Genomic DNA, 25848 nt, shown 5'->3' with positions numbered 1-25848 from the left:
TTCCCTCCCACCTCCTATCCTGGAGGGGCCTCTGTGCTTCCCATTGGCTGCCTCACCATCCAGCTGTTGTCTGCATCACCCTGCTCCCTCTTCTTCCTAGCTGGGCTAGAGCCCCAGGAACCCAACCTGCCACCGCTTCCCATTGGCCCCTTGGAAAAAAAGGGGGCTGCATTAGGAATTTGGGACTCTGCATGACAAAGTAAGAACTCATGAAGGCTTAAGGGTTTTCATGACAGCCCCAACATTTCTAGGGCAATTGGACACTATGTTCACAGAGTTAACAGTTCTCAGCACCCTTAACAGACTAGACTTCCCACAATTTTTTAGGTGTGTGGGGGGAGTCATGGGTGTTCAACATGCTTTGAATGTCCTACACAATTATTATAACTTAAATCACATTCACCCAGGTGTGAATTAGTCTAGTACTGTACTGAATATTCCTGCATCTTCCTTTTGCAGGGTCCATTTCTCTCCCCACAAAAAAAGCATGGAGGCATCTCCAGCAACAGGTTAGCCAACAAGGAAGCCATTTTCCTCCCACCCGCCTCCCCCAAATAATGCAGTAGAATCACACCCATTGGGCTGTTTGGGGATAAAATAATAACACTGCAGTAGCAGCAAAGTTTTTGATGTTTAAAGCACACACTCAGAGAAAACCCTCTGCCACCTCTAAATGGAAGGCTCTCAGGAATAATGATGTTGTGGGGCAGATTTTAGAGGTCCAGCAAGCCACATTAGGCCCACAAGGCCTGAGACTGCCCACCTCTGCAACCCATGATCTGAAGAACAGGTTCTACTTGTGTATGAGCAAAAGAAGACTCAGGGAAGAGTTTGTTAATGAAGGAAAGATTTATTTGATTTTGAATGCCGAAACCTTAACGGGATACGAAAAAAAGAGATTTAAATTAAATTGCAAAAGACGTGAGATATGCAGCACAACAAAACAAAACAAACTCCCAACAAATATTTTGCAATTAAGGAAAATGAAATCTTTTAAAAAGAAACAGATTAGGCACAAATGTTACATTCATTAGCTTCAGGTTTAACAGGAATGTCCTTTAAAAAGAGATAAAGGAAACCGTTCTTGATCTGAGACTCACCGCTTGTATTCACACACATACCATACGCTATAAAACAATGGTTAACCAAAGAATTCATGAGCTGATAGCGGCTGCTGTGCCCCTCCACTCTCATGCTTAAGAGTAACAAACCACAATCACTCAATGTTACATCTGAAGTGGAGTTCATGGTTTGTTTCACTCCGAAACAAACCACAGCCTGTAGTCAATAACGAACCTTGTCTACAATCTATGGTTCGATCATAACACTAAGCTGCTGGTCATGACTGGCCTGCTCTGCCCATTAGTGGAGAGGGGTGAAGCAAGCTCAATCAGCTTATGATGGCAAACTGTGGTTTGCCATGATGCATGAGTTCTGCCATAAGGAAATGATCGTGTATAAGCTTTGTACCTGCTGATTTCTGCACAAGCGGCTGTTAAAAAGGCGCAGGAACAGTCTTGGCAAGGTTCCTTCTCTGGTCAGTTGGCAACACTAGTCAAGTTCTAGCAAAGAAACCAGACACTTACACAAGTATTTCTAACGTGCAAATAGAAAAAACTCTGTGTGTATCTCCTTTCCTTAAAAACAACCCACACAGTTTAACCTAATGGAACAGGTTGTAAAAAGACCTCTGAAATCTGTGAAAAATACGCCGTCACATTCATTTTCTCCTAGGACTGGTCTGAGAACCCAAACCCATTTTTTGTGTGAACATGTTTTAGCATCTTAAGAGGCTTCAGTGAAAAGCACTCCAACAGTGCTCCTGGTTATTGACACTATCTGTGAATATGAACACAAGTATATGTTTGTTGCATGACTGCATCTCCAGTGGATCGGGCCCTTGGTCCTTGACAACTAGCAATACATCCTCCTGCATGCACTTGCCACCAGCAGTGATAGCAAGTGTGGGGAACCCTTGCCCCCAGCCAGATATTTGCTGAACTACTACTCCCATTAGTATCAGCATGTACGGCCAATAGCCAGGGATAGTGGGAGTTGAAGTTTAGCAACACAATGTAGTGCCAAAGGTTCCCCACACTTGCTCTGTAGTGTTTTCCCCTTCCATTTCCCACACAGAAACTCCTACACTGCAGGGCTGCGGGACCTGGGCCCCCCTCCCGTGGCCATACTGGCTAAAGGGAATTAGAGTCCAACAACTTCTGGACAGTGCCTCACTCTCTCCATCACTGCTAGAGAATGTGGCTGCATGATGGGTTAGCTACACAAGACGACAAAACAGTGAAAATATACAAGAGAAATATCCTAACCAGCTCTTACAATACCCCTCATCCTCTTAGCCATCATTTTCAGGCATTCAAGCACCATTATTTCTTTCCAGGCATCTGCAAGCCTTCTAGTATTCTAAGTTCTCAAATTAGGGGTTTAGCCAACAGGATGCAATTCCGACTTGGCAGGACTCCCATCAGGCACAACTAACGTGATCGAGGGCCAGAGATTATGTACAAGGACACCATGTCCAGGAACAGCTGGAAGGCATCTGCATGCTACATTCACAGCACATATTTAAAGCACTATGACAGCTGCATATTCCTGCATTGTAAGGGGTCGGACACAGAATAGGATTGTAGAATTGAAGGGTGGCATCACAGTACTTTAATTGTACAGTATGAATGTGGCACAATACTTAACAAACCAAGATCACAGAGCACACTTCTATTCTTTAAACCAACTTTTTGGGTAGAACAAACCATAGTTCCCTGGGTCCATAAGTAACGCACAGCTTTGGTTTCTCCTGACATTAAAGTGCTCTTTGTGTGCTCAAGGGAGGAGGTGGAGAAGAGGAGGCAAATTCTCAGTTTTAAATAACAGAATGAATTGACCCTTGATCACTAATTCTTCCATAAAGAATACTGCCAACCTTCACTAGTGGGAAGCCATCTCTCCCCCAAAAGCCCCAAATCTGATTTTTCAATGCATTGTATATAGTCTGTCCCATAACCTTAGTCAAAGGTTAATCCCTCAGTGCAAATGTGGTGCTTTCCACACGTGGTGGTGTGAATGGATTAAAGTATTTGCCATCAGCCTCTCCCTTCCAGGCACCCAAGCTCTCTGAACTGAACTGAATCTTCTTTTATACAGCTTACTGCTCCAAGCAGCTTCCCGTATCATTATTATTTATCCAATTTCTGTAACACCCTTCATCTGAGGATCACAGGTAACAAACATGGTAACAAACAAAATCGATACACCACCTCCCCACTGCTTAAAATGCCCAAAGCTACTTGCTCCCCACTGCTACAACACATAACTCCCCCCACACCACATTGTCATTGTGCTCAGTGAAAAAAATAAACAAACAAGAGGATACTGCCCACTCAGAGAGATAGAGGAAATGGAAGGGGGCACACAGGAAATACTATGATGGCATTTTAAAATTCATGATGTAGTGAAATGCAGCTGCAAAGACAGCACAGCACAGAGAGACAGCAATCTGCTATCCTCATAATTCACACCAGAACTAATAATGTTTTTACAAAGTCAGAAGCCTTTACAAACATATAGACACAGCAAAACAAATCAATTATCTTCTCTTCCCCAATTTCATTAGGAATCCATTCACACATTTTAAAAGGAAGGAAAAGTGTTATTGTGCACTACACCCCCACACACACCTTGCAGGTTTGGCGGGGGGTTGGAGGAGGGTGGCTCAGGCCCTGGTATGTGTTTCACATTTTATGCTAGAGCTAAAAAAGATGTTTAAGAAACAGGAACTACAGATGAGCCAGAAACAGGTTCACTGAGTGCCCTTGAATGCCCCTTGCCAAACCTCTGGATCCAACAAGGAACATCTGCGGCGGTGGCTAATACCCTGACTCACTGTTGGGACGGAATAGTGTCTTTGCTGCCAATTATTAAGCCACTTGGTTGGGATGGACAGCTGGATGGTGGGGGTAAGGGAATCTGTTAGAAGAGAATATGCTTGTTGCCTGGACGAGCTTCAGTTGAATTCCTCAAAGGGTACAATGTCACTGGGCAGAGTCCCGTTCACCTCTGGGATGGTCTCAACCCCCAAGTAACCCAGCAGGATCTCACTGCGGCGCCGAGAGAGTTGGAGGATATCTTCTGCTAGCAACGGGACTGTGGAGTATCTCACAATGTCTAGGTCAAACATGTCTTTCAAATATTGCAGGATCTGGTGCTGGGGAGGAGAGAGTGTGGGAGAAAGATAATCAGCAGCATAGTTAGCAATAAAAAATGAAGGACTGGGCAATTTGTGGCTTGAGAAACACATGTGGCCCTTGGCCTCATTTCATGTGGCCCCCAGCACCTCCTGGTGCTGTGGAAAGGGATGAGAAAGAACCAGCAAGATAGTTAGCTTGTAATAAAAACTGAACATTGTCTTAGGCTGCGGGTGGGAAACTTGTGAACTCGAAACTTGTGCAGTCCTCAGACTCCTTTTCAATGTTCAAAGGGCACCGCAGATATTAAAGAAAAAATACATAACACCATTTGGGGTGGGTTTGCAGTGTTGCAAGAAACAATTAGCAACTATTAACCACTTTGAAGTTTTTTTCTACAGTCAAGCAGTATATAAATTTTATGAAATAGATAAATAACTTACGACCAAAAGTGGATTTTCTTTTTTTAAGTAACAGTGCAACTGGTATTATTTCTTTATCTTTAGAATTGAAAAGTTTAGGTAAATTAAAATTAGCTATATTTCCTGCATTGCAGGAGGTTGGACTTTGGGAGCCTTCCAACTCTCCAGTTCTATGATTTTTAACTTTATTTACCTTGAAGAAGCAGCAAACCTCAGAGAGCTGCTCCTTTGGCCCCAAGAAACCAAAGGCAAGAACAGGGCTGACATGCTCCGATACGGAGTAGAAATGGGATATGAAGCCGTCTGGGACCTGATGTGGGAGAAAGAAAAACAAACTGAACAGTAGTTCACACACACACACACACACACACACACACACACACACACACACACTAATGGGGTATATTTTTAACTTTTACTCAGAGCAGACCCATTAGAATAAATGTACCCGAGTTTGTCCATCTGTTTCAACAGGTCCATTCTGAGCAGGACTGACACTGGATGCAACCCAATTTTATTAAAATACTTCGGGTTGTTGTAGCCAACTAAGGCATACTGAGAGTAGACCAACTATAATGGATGGGTCTAACTTGGTCATGGCCATTAACCCTTATTTTCATGACTGCAAGTTGTTTCAAACTGTTTTTAATACCATGTTTTAATGTTGTAAACTGCCCTGGGAACTTAAGGTGTAGGGGGGCTGGCAATAAATAACTAATAAAACAAAAAATGTTATTGAGTCCACTCCTAATAGGACTAGCATTGTGTATTTTGTGTTTTTATACCGTAAACTGCCCTGTGAAGGATGGGATATAAATTTAAGAAATAAAAATGATGCTGTGATAGCAACTCTTTGTACACTGCAATGTGACTACACCACTTGTAAGGACTGCAAAACAAACTGATACAGCCACATTGTGACTTAAAAGCATCCTCTTTAGTATCAAGATAAACATCACACATAAAATATCAGCTACAATAAACCAGTAAAATTCATAATGAACATAGTAAACAACTAAACAAAATATCCTCTAGGCATCAGGAAGCAAAATTTTACAAATGAGAATCAATTAGACCATTAGCCTCCTCCCCCCAAAAATCAACTTGCTAACCAACCATTGTATGTAAGTCAACTATACCATTAAACTTACCAATAGAAGCCGCCTCTTAGCTTTCAGAACCGACCAGCAGGCAGTGGCAAGAGCCTGAAATTAAATACATATAGGAAAAAGCAAGACTGTCATCACACTGCCAACTTTTATTTCAAAGGCCAACGACCTACAGCTGTTGTACCGCTACAATCTGAAGTCTCCACGTTACAATTTACGAAGCAACAGATCTTTTCCATTGCACCTTTCTGCAAGGAATCTGTTGCTATTTCAGTTTATCTGAAGCTGATTTCTAAGTTCAGGTTGGAAAGAACAGGGTGCTTTGGGGTCTAAGAAATATGTAAGCACTTTACAGAGGGGGTGGGGAGAGTTGCACTCCAAAAAAAATCAGAACAAAACCAGTAAAAAATAAATAAATCCTGAGAACATCAAAAGAGTCTGGCTGGATCAGGCCAATGCCCTATCTAGTCCAGCCTCTTCTTACAGTGGCCCAGCAGCTTCTAGTAATGGGAAACCCACAAGCAGGATTTGAACACAAGAGTCTTCTCTCCTCTTGCAGTTGCTAGCAACTGGTATTCAGAAGCATTGCTGCCTCAAACTATGGAGGCAATGCATAGCCAGCTTCCATGAATTTGTCCTATCCTTTTTTAAAGCCATTAGGGTTGGTGGCCATCACTGCCTCCCGTGAGAGCGAATTCCACAGTTTAACTATGCTCTCCATGAAGATGCACCTTATTTTATCTGTCCTGAATCTTCCAACATTCAGCTTCAATGGATGTTCATGAATTCTAGTGTTGCAAGAGAAGGGAGGAAACTGTTCTTCAGTGAGCACCAAGGCTAGTCTCCCCTCCGCCTGACTCAACCATCATCCAGACACCTCCTGCAAGAACAGCCCTTAAAATTCACAGCCTTCCACCATCTCAGTCTCAGAACCCACCTCTACCCTACACCTGTCAAGCAGGTCCCACCATTTGTGTGCGTCTTGTTGTGCATTAATAATGGCCAATTCATGGCTTGCTGGAGGAAATTCACTTTTCCAGACCAAGTCCAGGGACTGAAAATGGACCTACATTTTAAGTGGGGGCTGGGAACTGCTGGACAACCCAAATGTGCTTTGGGCAATAGCAAAGCAAAAGAAAATAGAATGTATTTATTTATAAATAATTTGACATTTGATATTTCAAAACAATCATGAGAAAAATCAGAACTTTGCTAGACCGCCTTACAACCCTTACCCCATTTTTTTCTTATCCCCACCTAAACCAGGGGGACATCCTACTAGTTCAAAATAATGCAAGGAAATCAGATCCTGTCATGGGCTGCAATAAATCTGTGTTTGTTTATTTAAATTTAAATTTTTATTTCAAATTACAAATGGAGCCCGTAAAGGTCTTAATCTGGCCCTGGAACCTGGCTGGAACCTGCTGAACGATGCCCTAAGGGTAAGATTTGCACTATGTGGCATAAATCAGAGCCAGTGAGGTGGTGTAGTGAGAGTACTGGACTAGGACATGGGAGACCGGGGTTAGTTCAAATCCCCCCCTCGGCCACAAAGCCCACTGGGTGTGACCCTGGGCCAGTCACTGCCTCTCTCAGCCTAGCCTACCTCCTGAGAATTAGGAGAACCATGTAAGCCATCTTCAGCTCCTTAGAGGTGTAAGTGCAAATAAATAAAAACAAATAGTTCTCCTTCCCAGTGGGGAGTATTTCCAGCAGACGCACCGTCTCCTTGAAGCTGTCCGAGAGCCAACGGTTCCGCAAGACAGCCAGCACCGAGGAAGGCGGGTTCTCCAGGTCCTCAAAGGCATCCATAAGGATGAAATCCAACACAATATCAAAGAAGCTCATGCAGACCACCTGGGAAGGAAAAATACAGGTAAATTGACAGGCCTGAAAACCACCAACAACAACAACAACAGTTTGTTTGTTTACTGCTTGCCCTTCACCATAACAGCCCAGCATGGGTTACAGCATTAAAACACAATGTGAAAAACAATTTAGACCCATTTAATTATTTTAATTAATTCTTTAATCTTTTAAAAAACTTTTTTGCTCATAATTCCATTGTTTTATTATTTGCAAACTGCTTTGAGGGTTGTTAGAGTTTGTTCCTTTTACAATAAAGTGGCATGTAAATTGTATGAATCAATAACAACAACAGCTTTCACTGACTACTTTTTATTTTATTTTATTTCAAAAAGGAGAAAACGACACAAACCCCTCGTCCTTCCAACTCCTTCTGAGTTGTGGGCCAGGTCTCCTGCCTCAGCGTATATTGAAGCATCTCGTCATAGCTTTCTAGGAAGCCCTTGGTGTTCTGGGATGTGGGGAGGAACAGAGACACAGCTCAGTTGCTAAATCTATGCTACAACTCAGCACCACAGCAGACTGATCAACATCAGTCTAACTAAAAGCAGACCCACTGAAAATGGGCATGATTAAACTCATATGTGTTCATTACATCAGGTCAAGCTCTAAGCAGAAAGTAAGCCCCACCTTCACAACACGTTCAAAGCAATATATTGCCACTTTAAACAGTCACGGCTCCTCCCCCCACAAAGAATTCTGGGAGCTGCCGTTTGTTCAGGTTGCTGAGAGTTGGAAACCGCCCTCACTCCTCTCCCAGAGCTATCCTTCCCAGGATGGCTTAATAATCAATCCCTCTTCACAGGGAACTCTAGGAATTGTAGCTGTGGGATATACACATAGAGAAATAAAGAAAAAGTGGAGCGAAGTAGTTGTGGTTTCAGATCAGTCTTGTTCAAATTGGGTCACCCTGCTAGAGGTGGGGTGGGAGTACTGGGTAGACAGACATGGCTGGGCTCATAGCTCTAATCAGCCTCCAGCCGGTGGTGCAGAACTACCAAGTTGTAGTCTAGCAACATCTGGATGACCACAGAAATTGCCCCTGACTTTGCTATAGAGAGAATAGATTGGTGGTTCCCAAACTTTTCTGGGCCACTGACCCCTTGGGGTTCCATAGACTCACCCTGCTACTCTACAGAAAGCATTGTTCAGAACGGCGGTTTGCATGACCCGCTAAAGAAGATAATAACTAGCAATTTCAAGACAGTAGCAGTTAATTTCACAGTTGTTCAGAACCCCATTAAAACTATTTCACTTATTTAATTCAACAAAACTGAAGAACTTGACCCAGTGATGCCAGCATTTCAAAATGTGATAGTCCTTTATACCTCCGGCATCCCTGCCAGTCCCTTGCCTCTTAGAGACTCCGGGGGAAATCTCCCTCCAGAGGGCGCCACCACCCACTTTGGGAAACACTTGAATAGATGAGGAGTAAGAACTGTCCCCATGAAGCCACCTCTCTCCCTCAACTGGCCCACTTACCTTTTCAGCCTTGATCATCAATCCCATCACCATGCGCTTCCCTACCTCCCCAAAAAAGGACTGGTTTCTGTCATCCCGAAGAAGTTCCTGCAAAAGAGGGTCCCATTCAGAGATAACAATCCTTTCCATGGAAAGGAGGAGGAAAACAGCAGTGTGATTGATGTAAACGATTCTAAGTAGTCCTTGGCCAGGAGATGATGATTGTCTGTTATTTTCTCTCTGATTTGGGAGCAGCTCTCAGGAAAAGAAGAGGCTGTAGCTCACGGGTTAGAACATCTGTTGTGCATAGAGAAGCTCCCAGGTTCAACCCTCCCAGTGGCATCTCCAAGTATGGCTGGGAATGTCTCCTTCTTGAAACTCTGGAGAGCTGCTGCCAGTCAGTCTGGGCAGTAGTGGGCTAGATAAACCAATGGGACTCATTCAGTAGAAGGCAGCTTCCTGTTTAAATTAGTTCATTATTTAGAACCATGAGGACTAGAACCTTATTTTTTTTAGGTAAAATGCTCAGTGGTAGAGCATCTGTTTTACATGCAGAAGGTCCCAGGTTCAATCCCCAATTGCATCTCCAGGTAGAGTTGGGGAAGAAACCCTGTCTGAACCCCTGGAGAGCCTCTGCCAGTCAATTTAGACAGTACTGAACTAGATGGACCAATGGCCACACTCACAGTATAAAGCAACTTCTTCTTATTCGTCTAGCCGGAGAAGACCAGAAGTTGAACATGGGACCTCTTGCATGTCAATCACGGGCCCAGCCAGCCACTGACCTCTCAAAACAGAACCACATTCACACAGAGGTGGAATAGGGGTCTGGAGGAGACTTGGCATTCCCCTACCTGAAAGGCTTGTCTGACACAGTGGAGCTTTGCCAAGAAGTCGTGGTTATTATAGCAGCCCAAAAGCTCTGTCCTAGAAGAGAAGAGAGGGGTGAAAATGGAGGTACCTGTAAACATTCAGGACGCTCCCTAGGCACATATCCCTTGAGAAAAGGGTCAGTGAGAGAGTGCCTATGGGTTCCAATGACAAAATGGCTGCCACAAGGGGCAAGGCAGGACACATAATGACTGGCATCTCTAAAGACAGGACAATGTATTGCTGGCCACATTCACACCATACTAAATACTAAAACAGATTAAAATTACTTCAACTTTCTAAGCATCTGGGTAGGCTTCTCTAAACAGGAATGTTTTATACCTGTTAACTCCTCCAGTGCCACCGCCTCTTAGCCTCCCTCTAGGTCAGGGGTCGGCAAGGTTTACCGGCCATGGGCCGGATCACTCCCACGGAGATTGTTTGTGGGCTGGACTGGCACAGCACAACGCCAGAAATCACATCTGTGCATGTCTGCAGCGCCGGAAATCACCTGCGCAGAAGCGATTTTCGGCATCTGGACATGCACAGACACAATTTCCAGTATCTGCACGTGTGCAGACGCGATTTCCAGCGCCGTTAAGCGAGTCCCCGCACCATGCTGGTTTAGCGCGGTGCGCGGGGGGACTCACTGAGTGAGTGGCTCAATTCAGGGACAGCTCGTGGGTTGGTAAAACGGTCTTCGTGGACCGCACATTGCCGACTCCTGCTCTAGGTAATCCCGACACCTCCTAGAGGTAGTAGCACACAACACAGAGACTATATGGAGCTTTCTGGTACAGATCAGCTCGCTTGCTCACCGGAAAGTCCTGCATGACACCTGTCCATCCTTCACCAACTGCAAAGCTTCTTCATATGCCGCGACCGGCTTGGAGAGCTGGAAAGGAGCCTCCCCGATTTGAAAAGAGTCAAAGAGCTGCAAAAATGTAACAGAATAAAACTGATGTCACCTGAAGGCCACGATTCCTAAATACCAAGCCCTAAGGCAAAGTTGGATTAGATTGTGCCAAGCTGATCCATGCTTCTCCGAGTTCCAGACTTGACTACTGCAATGACACTACCCAGGACTGCCCTTCTTTTTTCTTTTTAGTTAAAAAAACATATTTTATTGATTCCAAACTTAAACAGAATTGCATAATAACATCAACAAATAAAACTCCCTCCCAGAGTGCAGATTTGTCTCTAAGTAGGACACAGCTTCTGTTTTCACAAGCATCAGTTATATAATTAATTCCAAGTGTCATTACAGAGTATTCCATGTGTTCTTGGTGGGCAAAAGCTGTGTTCAAAAGATTGTGAATGCTGCATAAAACCAAACCATGTTGCATAGAAGGTGATACTCCTCTTTCCTGTACAATGTTCAAGTTTTAAGGCAGTTAATTTGTCCATGACCATCAAGCCCCAGACCTGTGAGATCCAAGCTCCAAAAAGAACTGAGAGATCTCCAGTGTACAGTGATTACTAGCTTTGCAGCTGTTAGCAGATGCATGATAAAATCTTTATTCATTAAGCTTCAAAATTCTGGAAACTGATAGTACAGTCATACCTTGGTTCTCTAACAGAATGCAGCCAATAAGAAACTGCAGAAGCCACACCGGATGTTTGGCTTCCGAAAATCGTTCAAAAACTGCAACACTCATTTCCGGTTTTCGATCATTCGGGAGCCAAAACACAAGAGTTCCAAGGCGTTCAGCAACCAAGGTATGACTGTACCACTTCTGGATCCATAGGAATAGTTTGCTTTGTAATCTGGTTAGTTATTTATAGGACTTTCCCCCAAAAAAGGAATGGTTTGTGGGCAATACTGCCTTGAAGACAGCTCAATCCTCTGCAACATGCTCAAAGCAAATTTACTGAAATGGACAAGCAAACATGGAAGGGATTCCCAATCACCACGAAGGCAGCAAGTTTGGAAAACCACAGCACACAGTACAAATCACCTCAGCAGCAGAGAAGAAGGAATCCTCAGAGGTCAAGCTGTTTTCATCATCGTCGTCAGCCCGGAGTCTTAGAGACTCCTCTGTCAGTGGGAACATGAGTGTTCTCTCTGGGGAAGAAGGGGAGTGGGAAGACTCAGACATCAAAATAATAAGCAAACTAGTATGATGGTCAACACGTACATTTCTGAGGTCACCACCCTCATCCCCAATTTTACCTGTATAATATCAAAGAACATTCCTGCTAAGTCAAGGGGGAGTCTGTCCTGCCTCTGTTTTTTTGTCTATTTACCTGTTTCATTCAATTTATGCACTGCCTGATTTTTCAAAGAAAATCCCCAAGAACTCAAAGAAGGTTACAAATATTATATATATATATATATATATTACGCACACACACACACACACATAACAATATAATGATCACTAAGAAAAATAAATAACCATGATTTTAGACTTTCAAAAAGTTTAAATAACCGAAGCCTAAAAACAGATTAATCATGCATCAACTTTCTAAACATCTCAGTAGGTTTGTCTAAACAAAAAGGTTTTTAGTACATTCCGAAAAGAGTACACTGAAGGTGACTGGAGGAGGTTACTGCTAGGTGGATTTGTAGCTAGTTGACTAACTGAACCCAAAGAGTGCTCACTTATGGTGCTTCATCATTCTGGAGAAAAGTAACCAGTGGGACGCCACAGGGTTCTGTCCTGGCCTGGGCCTGTTGTCGTTCAACATCTTAATTAACAACTTGGATTAAGGAATTGAGGGGATGCTCATCCCATTTGCATAAGTTGGGGACACCTGGCTTGCCAGTAGCACATGTAAAAAGAATTTAAGGGTCTTAGTATACCCTTAACATGAGTCAACAGGGTGATGCAGCAACAAAAAGAGCTAATGCTATTCCGGGCTGCATCAGAAGAAGTATTGTATCCAGATTAAAGAAAGTAACAGTCCCACTCTATTCAGCCTTGGTCAGACCACACCAAGGTCTATGATTCTATGACTGCTTGGTATCAAAAGGAATAGAGATCCCAAGTGTAGATGCTACCACACTAAAAAATCGAGGTCTTACAAGTGTGAAATGGGTATTATGCGGGAACTGTAGCAGTGCCAGTTTTGCCTATCAAAGTGGTCAAGTAAGCACAAGTGGAGTTGGGAATCTGATAGGTGAACTGGTCCCAAGTTTGTTAAGGACTGTATATACTAATAGTAATACCTAGAACTTGGCCCACAGCTGGATCCTAGCCCCACTCACCCAGGTCTAGCAGCATGCTGTCAGCAGGGAGGGTGGAACCAAATTCTTCCTGGAGGTTATACGCCCGGTGCAAGAGGGATTCCAGCTTCTCTGCAAACTCTATTTTCTGGGATTCCTGCTTAATTGAAAAAAAGATATATAGCATTTATTAAACCTTGCAGGGCTCACACCTATCAACACCCTGTCCCCGAAGCTAGTAGGCATGATTTACAGCAAGCTTGATTTTTTAAAAAAGAACATCCAATGAAATCCCCAACAGGCAGCAAGGGAGGCCGGAGGTACCCAAAGTGAGGTCTGCAGACTATCAGTGATCCATGAGCTTCATTCAGGAAGCCTTGCCATGGCAACCACCATGAGTGCCAGTGCAGTGTAGTGGTAAGCATTGGACTAGGACCTAGGAGACCAGGGTTCAAATCATCACTGGCCATGAAGCTCTATGGGTAACCTTGGGGCCACTCACTGACTCTCAGCCTACAACATACCTCACAGAGTTGTGGGGATTAAATGAGAAGAATCATGTGTGCCACATTGAATGCCTTGGAGAAAAAGGTGGGATATGGATGCAATCAATAAATGAACTCTGTGGAGAGGTGTAGCAGGGGGTGTGGGCTGTAAAACAGAGGGTGCAGCCAGTGCTCCTGCATCTTTAGAACTCAGTGATCTGGCCCAAGATTCCTCACTCCTGTCACTGAACTAACTCAGGTGTGGGGAACCCTTTACTCCCCCCTTCCTGGCTGGATGCTGCTGAACTGCAACTCCCATCAGCCCCAGGAAGCATGGTCAATGGCCTCAGGAGCTGTAGTTCAGCATCAACTGGAGGCTCAAAGGTTTCCCCACATCTGAGCTAATGAGTCCATACCTCCAGGAGATCCTCTGGCAGTAACTCCTGTTCTTTACGGCTGTCCCAGGTGATGGAGGGGCTGGTGTGGTCCCTCTGTCTGGCAGTCAGAGCCTGTTCCCACTTCTGCAGGGCCTCTTCAAACAGCTCCATCCCTGGCAAGGCAAGGCAGGCAGAAAAGGCCAAAGAATCACGTTTTTTTTAAAAAAAAAAAATCAACTGGTTTTCTTACAGAAGATGAGGAAAATATAGCAGTCAAAAAGGTCCATCTTTTTTCTCCCTCTTTTTCTGGCCAGCATTGGAAAACTCTCCACTGGCAACACAAAAGACACCCTGACACATTTTTTTTAAGTTAGCAATTGCTTTCACAGAATCATAAAATTATAGAGTTGGAAGAGACCCCTAATGGTTGTCTAGTCCTACCTTCTGTAAGGCAGAAATGACAGCTAAAATATCCCTGACAGATGACCATCCAACCTCCACCTAAACGCCTCCAGTGAAGGAGAGATCACCACCTCTTGTGGGAGTCTGTTCCACTGTCAAATTGCTCTTCCTCTCAGAAAGTTCTGCCTAATGTTTACTTGGAATTTCCTTCCTTGCAATTTGAATCCATGGGAGCCACAGAAAACAAGATTGCTCCAGCTTCCCTGGGACAACCATTTCATTTTATAAAGCACATAGCAGCAACAGGCCAGGTCCTGACCCTGGAAGTAGAGGTTTTCTGCACTACAGTCTCCTGCAGCTCCTGGATCTTCTATGGGTTGTGTCTCCCAGGGTCCTGCTGACGCTGGAGTCGGGCTGGAAGAGTTGGCAACCACTATCTACCAGATGAGAAGAGAAGGAAGAAAAAGAACCGTTAGCAGCCTCAAGTGTTCCCACCCCATTAACTGTGCTTTTCTTTTTTTTTAAGGTGCGTACACTTTTAAAAATTCTTTCATGTAACCTCATACTCATTATCTCCAAAAATCCCAAACACTGCAACTGTGATTTTTGCTACATTCTGGCCATGCAAAACCAGTGCTTTCTACACCCTGCCACGTGCACCCTTCTGTCTCCTTCCAGACAAACAACAGGCATGCTCCTGGTTCAAGGATACCTTTCAGCAACACAGGCACTGCAGGGGGAGGGCAGTGCAGGGCTGGCAGGGGAGTATGACCTGGGAGAGACTCCTGAGGGGCGAGACAGAGAGGGCCACAAGGCTGTGCCCAGCACCCTGGCTAGGAGACATGGATAGAAGACAAAAGGCAAAGAGAAACTCGTACTGAAGCGAGGCTGTGGGAAGAGCTGGAGTGCTTGCTGGGCTCGATGGAGGAGATCCCACTGAGCGTGTCATTGCTTTTGCTGCTTGGGCTCTGCACTCGCTTATTGGAGTAACCTGGAAAACAGAACATGTGGTTCAAACAACAACAACAAAAGGCTTTGTGATGAGGGGTCTTAATTGCTACGACGAAATGGGGACAACCCCAGCTGCAATACATCTGTTTTCAAAGGCAGCCGTCGGAAATCTCTGACTAGCCAATTGCTGGGGGTTTGTTTGGGACCCTTATAAGAAGGACCAGCTGCCTTCTAGGCATTGCTACAGGGAGAGTCTGCTGGAACCATCAAAGGGCACCAACTTCCCCCCCTGCCTTGCCCCAGTCTCAGCCCTGCCTGGGACCCTTAAAAGGTGAAGGTGCTGCTTAAGCATCCTTCTCTTCCCTTAATATTTTTGTAGGAGACACCATTTGCCTTTGGGGCAGAAATGAGGATGTGTTTGGCATTTAGTCCTGTTGAAATGTTTTGAATAAGTATCCATACTGTTTGCATTTACATTATTGTATTTTTATGATTATTCATGGGAGCTGCCTTTTTGGCTGAAAGGCAATATATATATAAAAGCAAGCAGTAACGTTAGCATAACTCGGGGCCTGCAGGTGCCCTGCAATCTCAGCCTCTCCACCTAAAGCAGCTTGGGACCAGGCTAGCTTGTCCTTTAAACCTTCAGCCTATCACCGTGTCCTGCAGGATGTGGCACCATTCCACCAGGAGGCCCGTTCTGCACAATTAAGTGTGGCGGCACCTTGTACCCCTTGGTACTCCCTCTCCACCCCCCGCCCTCACTAAATATCAGGTAGCCAGCTTCTCTGCTGGCTTCCCTCTGATATCATAGCCACCTTTCTTGACGGAGGGGACCCGCCTCGTTGGCAAGATGGGAACAGGGACACCTGTGGGCTTCACCCCCGCCTTCTCTGGGGCTATCTGCTTCTTACGACGACGACGGCGCTTCAGCTGGTGTGCTGCAAGAGCCAAGGCAACCGTCCCAAGCGCTGTGGCGAACAGAACCTTACGCAGGCCTGGAGTGAGTCTCAGCTGAGAAAAGGCAGACTTTAAAAGGGGAAGGGAAATAGTAGTAGTAGTAGTAGTAGTAGTAGTAGTAGTAGTAGTAGTTGTAACAATAGCAATAGCAATAATTATGTTATTTATATGCCACCCATCTGATTGGGTTGCCCCAGCCACTCTGGGTTGCTTCCAACAAATTAAAACATTTGACACAGTAAAACAGCAAAATATAAAAACACAACAAAACATCAAACATTAAAAACTTCCTTATACAGGATTGCCTTCAGGTGTCTTCTTAAAGTCATATATCTGTTTGTCTGTTTGACATCGGATGGGAGGGCGTTCCACAGGGTGGGCGCTTCAGAGGGTGACAGGGTGGGTGATCACAGAATCATAAAATGGGTCAGTTGGAAGAGACCACGAGGGTCATCTAGTCCAACCCCCAGCAATGCTGGAATCTTTTTGCCCAACATGGGGCTCGAACCCACAACCCTGGGATTGAGAGTCTCATGCTCTACTGACTGAGCTATCCAGCAGGCACTATCTTCATTTAAAAAAAAAAAAATTGCATAGGCACTTTTATCCAGCACAGTTAAATCTTCCTCATATAAGAAGCTGTCCAGTTCTGAACCAGACCATTGATCTCTCTAGCCTATTGTTGCCTGTGCTGTCTGGCAGCTGATCTCTGCAATTTCAGACCACCTAGCTCAATACTGCCCACACAGCCTGGCAGCTGCTCCCCTAGGGCTTCACAGAATTGTAAAGTGGGAAGGGACCCTGAGGCTCATCTAGTTCAATCCCCCGCAGTGCAGGAATCGCAGCTAAAGGATCCCTGACAGATGGCCATCCAACATCTGTTTGGAAATCTACAATGAAGGAGAGTCCACCACCTTCTACAGTTTAGCTGGAATCTCCTTTCTTGTCATTTGAATCCATTAGTTCGAGTCCTGCCCTCTGGAACAGCAGAAAACAAGCATGCACCATCTTCCATGGGATGACAGGGGGGCATTCTGCAGCCCTGCCTGGAGATGCTGCTGAGGGTTGATCCTGGGTCCTTCTGCATGCAGAGGAGGTGCTCTACACTGAGCTAGGGCCTTCTCCTAAAAATAGAATTAAGATTCCAGTTCTAAACATAGGGATGAATTAAATGTGCATATTCACCTGACCAAACGTTGTGTAAAGGAATACCGGTATCTCTGCGACAGTCATCGCCAGAGCCTGAATAATGGACATCCCCTCAGTTCTCTGAAATGCCATTTTTGACAGAGGTTCTAGGCATGTGCTGGAAGATGCTGTGAGGAACAACCTTGGCCAAGAAGTTCACCAAGAGACCCAGCTCTCCTTTGGCAGGCTCTTACAGTCAGTCTTATTTGGAAGATCGCCTCCCTGTTGCAGAGATACGAAACAATAATTAAATAATTAAATAATAAATGGAAGACAGTCAGATACAACTAACGGAGGGGCCCTTTCACAGAGTGCATCCAGAATGGCACAGTCATGGGGTAATAAACAGCGAATACCATCTTGGGCCAGCTCATGAGCAGAGAAGGGAGGCAAAAGACATCCCTTTTCTTCTGACAGTTGTGGTGTAGTGGCTAGGGTGTTGTACTAGGACCTGGGAAAGGCCAGGGTTCAAATCTGCACTTGGCCATGAAGCTAACTGGGTGACTTTGGGCCAGTCACTGCCTCTCAACCTAATCTACCCTTGCAGGGCTGTTCTGGGGATTATGACAATGAGGGGAAGGAACCACGTAAGCCACCTTGAGCTCCATGGAGAAAAAGCAGCAAACAAACAAACAAATAAATAAATAATATACACAAGTAGACTGCACCTGAACATGAAGTTCCACTAAGGCTTTTCTCTACGAGGCATATCAGACCAAACTAAACTACTGTATGCAATGCGACTGAAGTCAAGGGAAAGAAAAACAAAAGAAAGCAAACATGAGGATTTTTTTAAAAAAAAGTTTTCCTTTTTATTTGTTAACAAAAATAAATGTGCAAACATAACAAAAAGAAAGAAAAGAATTTTAAAAAGCTAAACCTTACAGCGTCACAACCAGGAAAAGCAAAGTACAAGGGGACCATGCAGTTCCAAACAGAAAATAAAGTACTGACTCATACAAAGGTTCCCTTCACAAATAATAACTATTTATAATAATAAAAACATTATCCACTTGTGAGTTCCATTGTTATTTAGGATAAAGGTTCTATATAGCCTTGAATGAGCTATGCATTTGCATATTCTGGTAGCACCGAGTGACCATGTGCCTCAATATCTCAATATGTTTTTTTTTTTTTAAAAAAAAAGGTCCCTCGATTTCTACCCTTTAGATACTTTCAGTTAATGGGGCATCTTTTCAAACAAAATTGTTTTGCTGTAGCCAGATCATCAACAGCTGCCATCTTCCTAGAATACATCTGTGCTATAATAATTGTAACACAGGACATCCTGTTCCTGTTCCCAAACTTTTTGGGGCCACTGTCCCTTGCTTCCATCAACTTATCCCAGTGCCCCATACCCTACCCTACCCAATAAAAAGCATGATTCAGAATAGCAGTTTGCTTGACTCACTGAGGAAGATAACAACACAATAAAATTCAAAACACTAAAAATTAATTGTATCTTTATTCATAATCTAACTCTAACACTAGTTTAAATCATTCAGTGGAATTAAGGAACTTGATACTGTGATACCAGTTTTTCAAAGTCTGATTGCAATTTAAACCTCCAGTGCCCCTCCCATGCCTCTTGGTTGTTCTCCCCCGCCCCCCAAACCTGGTAATCCGCTCACTCTGGGAACCATTGAGCTAGAGTGGGAGTTGAAGAATAGCTTGTTAAGATAACTTTTTTTCCCCCTAAGGCGATGCAGCTGGACTTTTTGTTGCCTGACCTGAAAATTGTAGGAGAGGATAATCAAGGACAATCAGAACTCCAAGAGATACAAAGAGTAACAAGTCAGGGTTGCTTCTCAGCTGCATGTCTCTGGGCACACTAAGCTGTCCACATGACTGATTAGTTCCTCCATAGTTTTTTGTTTGTTTAAAGAAGTCCCCGCACATAGAAAAGGAGCTTGTAAGGGGAAGGACTCTAATCAGGTTTTCTCTTTCACATGCTACTCTTCTACATGCAATGATTTCAAAATAAATGAATAGAATATGTACCGTATTTTTCCATGTATAAGACTAGATTTTTTTCCTTAAAAATAATGTCAAAAATTAGGGGGTGTTTTATACACAGATATATCTCTCCCCCCCCCCATTTTCTTAAACCTGAGTCCCCCAAAATAGGGGGTGTCTTATACATGGGGGAGTCTTATAGACGGAAAAATACAGTAATTGTCAGATTATTTGCAAAGCAACAGGGTTTTCTCAAGCAGTGCTTATGAACAGTGATGCCAACTGGACAACTACAACAAGAGGGTGGAAAACTTTAAATGTATGCATGCATTTATTTTTGATACACCCGTGTCAGATCTTTTCCAAATTGCTGTGCAGAAAAAAACACCCACCTTACAGCAACCTTTGCTCAGTGGAGCAGGCACACACACACACACCACCCAGTAGAGTTGGTACAAATTAGTTACCATCAGGCACCTAGGTTATCAGTTGTCCCAACCCAACCCATCACTCTCTTGTCTGCAGGAGGGCAGAACACCAGCTACATTTGTTACAATTTGATGGACGCCTACTCCTCCCTGGCATTCATCCCTCCTTCATTTTCAATCACATCTCTGTTGTAATCCTTGGCATAGAACTTTTAAATGACTATATCATTGCCATCATAGGAAGTTGCCTTATATCAAAGTCAGACTATTAGGCCATCTAACTTAGTATTGCTTGCACTGACTGCCAGCAATCACTCTCCAGGGTTTCAGCAACAGGACATACCGAGGCAGACCTAGAGATGCCAGGGATTGAATCTGGGTCCTTAATTGTCTAAGGCAGGTGCCCTGCCACTGAACTATGGTCCTTCCTCTAAAAATAAAGTAAGATACCAGGCCTCACGGTTGTGAAATGGCTAAATGGAATAGTCTCAAAGTCAGACCATTGGTTCATCCAACTCAATACAATCTACACAGACAGGCAATGTCATTACAGAGTTTCAAGCAGGGAGTCTCTCCTAGGCCCTACCTGGAAATGTTGGCGATAGGACCTGGGACCTTCTGCACACAAAACAGATTCTCTGTCACGGAGCTATGGCCCTTCCCTGAAACACAGAGTAATATTCCAGTCCTGATGTAAGTGGGCTGTATTTTATAGGAACATTGGAAGCTGCCTTATGTTAAGTCAGACAACTGGCACATCTAGCTCAGTACTGTCTACACTGACAGGCAGCAGCTCTCCTGGGTTTCAGGCAGGGGACACCCCCATCTGGAGATGCCAGGGATGGAACCAGGGCCCTTCTACATGCAAAGCAGATGCTCTGCAACTAAGCTACAGACCAAAGTAGAGCATAGGGAGCTGCCATGTTCTGAGTCAGGCCACTGGTCCATCTAGCTTAATATTGTCTACACTGACTGGCAGCAATGGCTCTCCAGGGTTTCAGGAAGGGACATTCCCAGCCCTACCTGGAGGTGCCATTGGGGATTGAACCTGGGACCCTCTTCATACAAAGCATCTTTCAGCAGCCTGCAGTCAGAATAAGGCCTCTGAAAAGTCCTCTTGAAGCCAACAGCCATCCCATCCTCACCCCCCTCCGACATGATTAGAGCCCTTGGACACTAACTTCCTATTTCATAATCACCACCAAACACCACTAGCAAAGTGACATACAGTGGTACCTCAGGTTAAGTACTTAATTCGTTCCGGAGGTCCATTCTTAACCTGAAACTGTTCTTAACCTGAAGCACCACTTTAGCTAATGGGGCCTCCCGCTGCCGCCGCACGATTTCTGTTCTCATCCTGAAGCAAAGTTCTTAACCCGAGGTACTATTTCTGGGTTAGCGGAGTCCGTAACCTGAAGCGTATGTAACCCGAGGTACCACTGTACTACGTTCAGTTTACTTTTACTTTTGCTTTTAAAAGACTTTCTCAATCAGAACAAAAGCCGAGAGTCCCATTTCACCAAGTGTAAATGCCGGGGAAACCCCAAAGCAACAGCATGCAAAGAAAGAGACTACAGTACTGTACTCCTGTTTGCTACTCTCTGGGGCTGGCATTTTGGAGGCAGGCTGCCCCTGACCATGGAGATTGTCCTTAGCTTGCCAGCAGCTCAGTCCTCCATCAATTCATCCACTCTCCGCGACCCCGTTTTAAAGCCGTCCTAAGTCACAGACGCGTCCAACCCCAAGCAATGTCTCAAGTTCCACCACCCCCAGCAACGAACTAGCGTTTTCTTTTGTTGAGGTAAACTGCACCTGAACCAGGGAGACCCATTAAGGTTGGAAGCACAAAGGGAAACTGGGAAGGTAGGAAAAGGCTTGGCCAAAGGATGCCATGCAAGAAATGGGCTGAGGACCCTTACACAAATGGGGTGATGGCAAATACGAGGAAACGGCAGCAGCAACGTAAACTGAGACCTTATCATTTTCCAGCAAAGTACTTGCCCAAGAGCTCCTTTCGTTCGCGCAGGGCTCTTTGGAATGAAAGGTAATCACAGATTTCCCTCACTCCCCCTCACCCGTTTCCGCATAATGGAACACACCACCGGGCACTTGCCCTAAGCGGGTCGGACAGTACCACCTTCCTGATGGGGGGATTGAGAAGCCCTCACCGTGCATCGGCGTTCCATGGCTTCAAAAGGGCAGCGTCTCCTTCCCGGCTACGACTCAGCCTCACAGCCTAACACGCCTGTTGTCAGCAAGGGGCAGGGCGCCGTGGGGAGACCTCCAATTGGCAGCCTTCTCGGCCAATGAAAGCGGCCCCCTCAACCCCGTGCGAGAGCCAATGGGCGCCCTTCGCCCCTCCACCGCGTCGCCGGTTTAACTTACCGCAGCAAAATCGAGTGCGGTTGAGCGGCAATGGAGTTTCCCTCTTCCTCCCCTGCCCCCGCCCCGTGGGAAAGGGGGCGTGCGCTTCAGGGCTGATTGACGTGCACCTCAAGGGGCGGGACTCCTCTTAAAGGGGCAACGTCTCCTCTACAGTAAGGAATCTTGAGATCAATAACCCGAGACTAGAAAATTAGGGTTGCCATGTGTCCCATAGCTGTCAACTTTTCCCTTTTCTTGCGAGGACTCCTATTCGGAATAAGGGAATTTCCTTAAAAAAAAGATAAACGTTGACAGTTATGATATGTCCCCTTTTTCCAGGACACGTAAAATTTCTGTCTGGGCGGATTTTTTAAATTTGTCAAAATGTTTCTGGCTATATGTACTTTCTGAATGAGACATAGACATAACGGGTGTGGCTGAAGACTTGCTTTCCTCTTCTCTTCTCCTGCCCCCCTCAGCTTCTCTATACCCATGTTCTCTATAGCCAACATATAGTAGGGGTATTTAAAAAGAGTCGTCATAGCATCCTCTTTTTTGCTCTTCAAAATATGGCAACCCTACTTATTGTTAATATTATAACAATAGAATCCTCCTTTCCCTGATCCACAATAATATTCTATTGCTGCTATTATTATTATTAGATTTTAGCTGCCGCAATGAACAGGTCTGGGAGCCTTTTTCTGGCCTTCTAGAATTGGGTTGCTCATTAATTTATTGATTAAAGTTTGCACGTGGCTAAAAACAGTATTTCTGAAATGAGAAGCCTACTTGGTTTAGGATGCTTTGTGTTTGTGTGTGTGTGTGTGTGTGTGTGTGTGTGAAGGGTTGTAGCCATCATTAGACATACACAGTGGATCTGTTGACTAACTAAGCTCCATTAATTTCAATGGGTCTTATTCAAGAGCAGCAGACTGACATGTTTTGTTCAGGGCCACTACACTGTGCCCAAGGGCTGTATGTAACTAAGTCCTACTCTTATTCTTAGTCCTACTCTTATTCTGATCCAGTGGACCTAATTTAGTCATGGTCATTCTTTTTAATGTTAGTCCACTCACAGTCTACTGTGAGTAGAACTAACATTGGATACAACCCCCAGGATCACAGCCCTACTTGAGAGCCCTGTTGAACTCAACTGTTTGCTTCTTTGTCTAACCCAACATACCTAGGTTCAGGGCCCTGTGGACATTGAGCATGTAGAGGTCTTAGTAGACCACAAGCTTAACATGAATCAACAGTGTGACGTAGATGCAAAATAGCCAATGTTGTTCTACACTGCATCAATAGAAGTCTAGTGTCCCAATAAAGAGAACTCATAGTCCCACTCTATTCTGCCTTGGTCTATCCTCATCTGGAATGCCGTGTCCAGTTCTGGGTGCCACAATTTAAGAAGGATATTGACAAGCTGAAACAATGTGCAGAGGAGGGTGACCAAGATGACTTGAACCAATGGCTTCAAGTTTACAAGAAAGGAGATTCTGATTAAATATTAGGAAGAACTTTCAGATGGTAAGAGCTGTTTGACAGTGGAACGGACTCCCTGAGAAGGTGGTGGACTCTCCTTCCTGTATGCTTTGAGATCCCTGCATTGCAGGGGGTGAACTAGGTGACCCTTGAGGTCTCTTCCAACTCTACAATTCTATGATTATGGGGTGTCTCCACTGCTGGTGCTTCTCAGAGTAGAACCATTGAAAATAATGAACATAAAAAGTGTCTGCTGGAACAGGCCATTGGCTCATCTAGCCCAGCCTCCTGTTTTCATGGTAGCCACCCAGATAAGGTAGTTGTGTGTCCATTAATTTCAATAGTCCTACTCTAAGTAGGGCCAACATTGCATACAGCCAACAGATTGTGGGGGCTGCATCCTTAGGATCCCCAATGCCCCTCTTCTTCAATGCCTGGGGCGCCTTAACCAATCGCCCCGATGGAGGAGACAAGTGCTCATGGAATAAAGTCCTTCATATAGCACATAGTTAACTATGGAACTTGATCCTGCAGGAGGCAGCAATGGTTCCAGATTAGCTTCAAAAGAGGATCAGACAAATTAATGGAGGAGAATAAGGCGATTGGCAGTGGCCATACTCTGCCTACTGGGTTGGAGGCTGTAATGCTTCTGAATACTTGCTGGAAACCACAAGAGGGGAGGGGGCTCTTGTGCTCAGGTCCCCTTTGTGCGCTTACTGGTTGGTCACTGTGAGAATAGGATGCCAGACAATCTGGGCTACTGGCCTTATTTCACAGTATGCTTCTTATCCATGGCAGATAAGAGTAGGAGTTAAATTCTCAAATGCAAGTCTATCTCATACTCTGTTGGGAGCAGCAGCTACTGCGCTGATTTCCTGCTTCGGGGGTTTTCCCTTGGGGGAATCCGGTTGGCCATCGTGGGAACAGGATGCTGGGCCCCTTTTGGCCTGATCCAGTAGCCAGGCTGTCCATATGGAAATTCCTGGCCGGGCCACCGTGCGCCCTGCGCTTTAAGAGGCCGCCCAGAGGATGCCAGAGGGCGCTGATGGGTCCTCCTGGGGGGTGGGAGGAGGAGGAGAAAAGGCGTTGTGTGCACTCGAGGATCTGCCTCGTCCGCTTGATATTTATTTATTTCCATCCTCCCTAGAGCTGGGCAGGTGGGCGGAAAGCTGAGCATCCAAGCAGGGAGCGGCTGAGACGGATGCCCCGGCAGCCTCGCTAGCTCGGCCTCCTCTCTCCGCGGTCCCATTTTTTTGTGGGTGCTTGGGCATGGATTTCAACATGAAGAAGCTAGCCTCCGACGCGGGCGTTTTCTTCACCAGGGCTGTTCAGGTAAGATAGAGGAGGAGAGAAATAAAAAGCAGTCCCAGGGCATTGTTACCAGGAACTTAATTGCGCGCGGGGGGTGGGGTTCCCTCCGTCTGTTGCACTGAGGAAAAGATGTTTACTTGCTTATGTCTCCCCCCCTCCGCTTCCAGCGTTAAGGGGTTTAATAGAACAGATGCTACTTCAGTTTCTGACCTTGCGCTTAAAACTGTGTTTGCATATAAAATACATCACCCCATATAGATACAGATATATTTTCCCAACTGCTGTTTTTAATGAGCAGATTTTCCCTGCTTGTCTCCTACATATAACTGCATTGGCCAAGGCACTTATAAAATGTCATTTGAAAAATCGTATCTATATATCCAGCCACGGTTTCCTGCAGATGGATCAGATCGGCTTCCTTTTAATATAATTTTTGTAGTTTTTATTCTATAAGTAAATTGGTTTTGCAGCCTGGTTCCTGCCTTTGTGGATGGGCTTTGATCCATAATCTCTGCAAACAATTTTTTACCTCTATCTCATAGAATCTCTGGTACTGGGGGCTTATTTAACTAATGGGTGTTTTGTGGGTAGATAAGAGTTAAGTTCCCTGGTAGAGGGTTGAGTCTGGCAGTATTCTCCCCTCCACACAAAAAACCCCACACCTTGATTTATCTAGCTGCAGTCCCCTGATAATAGCAAGTGTGACATTTTATACAGTGCCTGGATTGTACGCTGTTCCTGCAAAGAGACAGATGGTTAGAAGTGAGGTTGGCCCATCTGATGACTTATTCAGCAGTGGAGAGGGCTTGATTCTAAAGCTGGCTAGAAACCTCCTGAGTGGTCTTCTC

The 25848-nt window shown here is 44.9% G+C and overlaps 2 protein-coding genes across 12 annotated transcripts in view; one reads left to right on the top strand and one right to left on the bottom strand.

The window, feature by feature from the left end:
* Positions 1-830: 830 nt before the first annotated feature.
* On the bottom strand, positions 831-22272 carry MIGA2 (mitoguardin 2). 6 transcript variants are annotated; one of them, XM_083722318.1, is made up of 16 exons: positions 22229-22272; positions 17457-17681; positions 16130-16340; positions 15239-15351; positions 14680-14797; positions 13998-14131; positions 13139-13256; positions 11886-11992; positions 10746-10861; positions 9912-9984; positions 9079-9165; positions 7949-8047; positions 7453-7587; positions 5773-5826; positions 4815-4931; positions 831-4219 (listed from the first exon to the last, which is right to left on the bottom strand). In XM_083722318.1, the coding sequence occupies exons 2-16, from the start codon at positions 17550-17552 to the stop codon at positions 4019-4021; spliced, it is 1779 nt and encodes a 592-aa protein (XP_083578444.1). In that variant the 5' UTR covers positions 17553-17681; positions 22229-22272; the 3' UTR covers positions 831-4018. The 6 variants fall into 6 exon arrangements, with proteins under 6 accessions (XP_083578444.1, XP_083578445.1, XP_083578441.1 ...); XM_083722319.1 differs by having other exon boundaries at positions 13139-13253; positions 22012-22244; XM_083722315.1 differs by lacking the exon at positions 22229-22272 and adding an exon at positions 22012-22160.
* Positions 22273-24708: 2436 nt separating this feature from the next.
* The window catches only part of SH3GLB2 (SH3 domain containing GRB2 like, endophilin B2), a 49474-nt gene continuing 48334 nt past the window's right edge, over positions 24709-25848 (top strand). For 2 of the 6 annotated variants that reach the window (XM_083722405.1, XM_083722403.1), the window contains exon 1: positions 24735-25021. In XM_083722405.1, the coding sequence (XP_083578531.1) occupies positions 24959-25021 (63 nt within the window). In that variant the 5' untranslated portion in view covers positions 24735-24958. Of the gene's footprint in view, positions 25022-25848 lie in introns of all 6 variants that reach the window. The other 4 variants (XM_083722406.1, XM_083722404.1, XM_083722402.1 and 1 more) reach the window with 3 other exon arrangements.

The sequence above is a fragment of the Podarcis gaigeae genome (assembly GCF_964106915.1).
Source record: "Podarcis gaigeae genome assembly, chromosome: Z".
Lineage (NCBI taxonomy): Eukaryota > Metazoa > Chordata > Lepidosauria > Squamata > Lacertidae > Podarcis > Podarcis gaigeae.
Note: the sequence above shows the minus strand (reverse complement) of the source record. Positions and strands in the feature narration are given on the sequence as shown.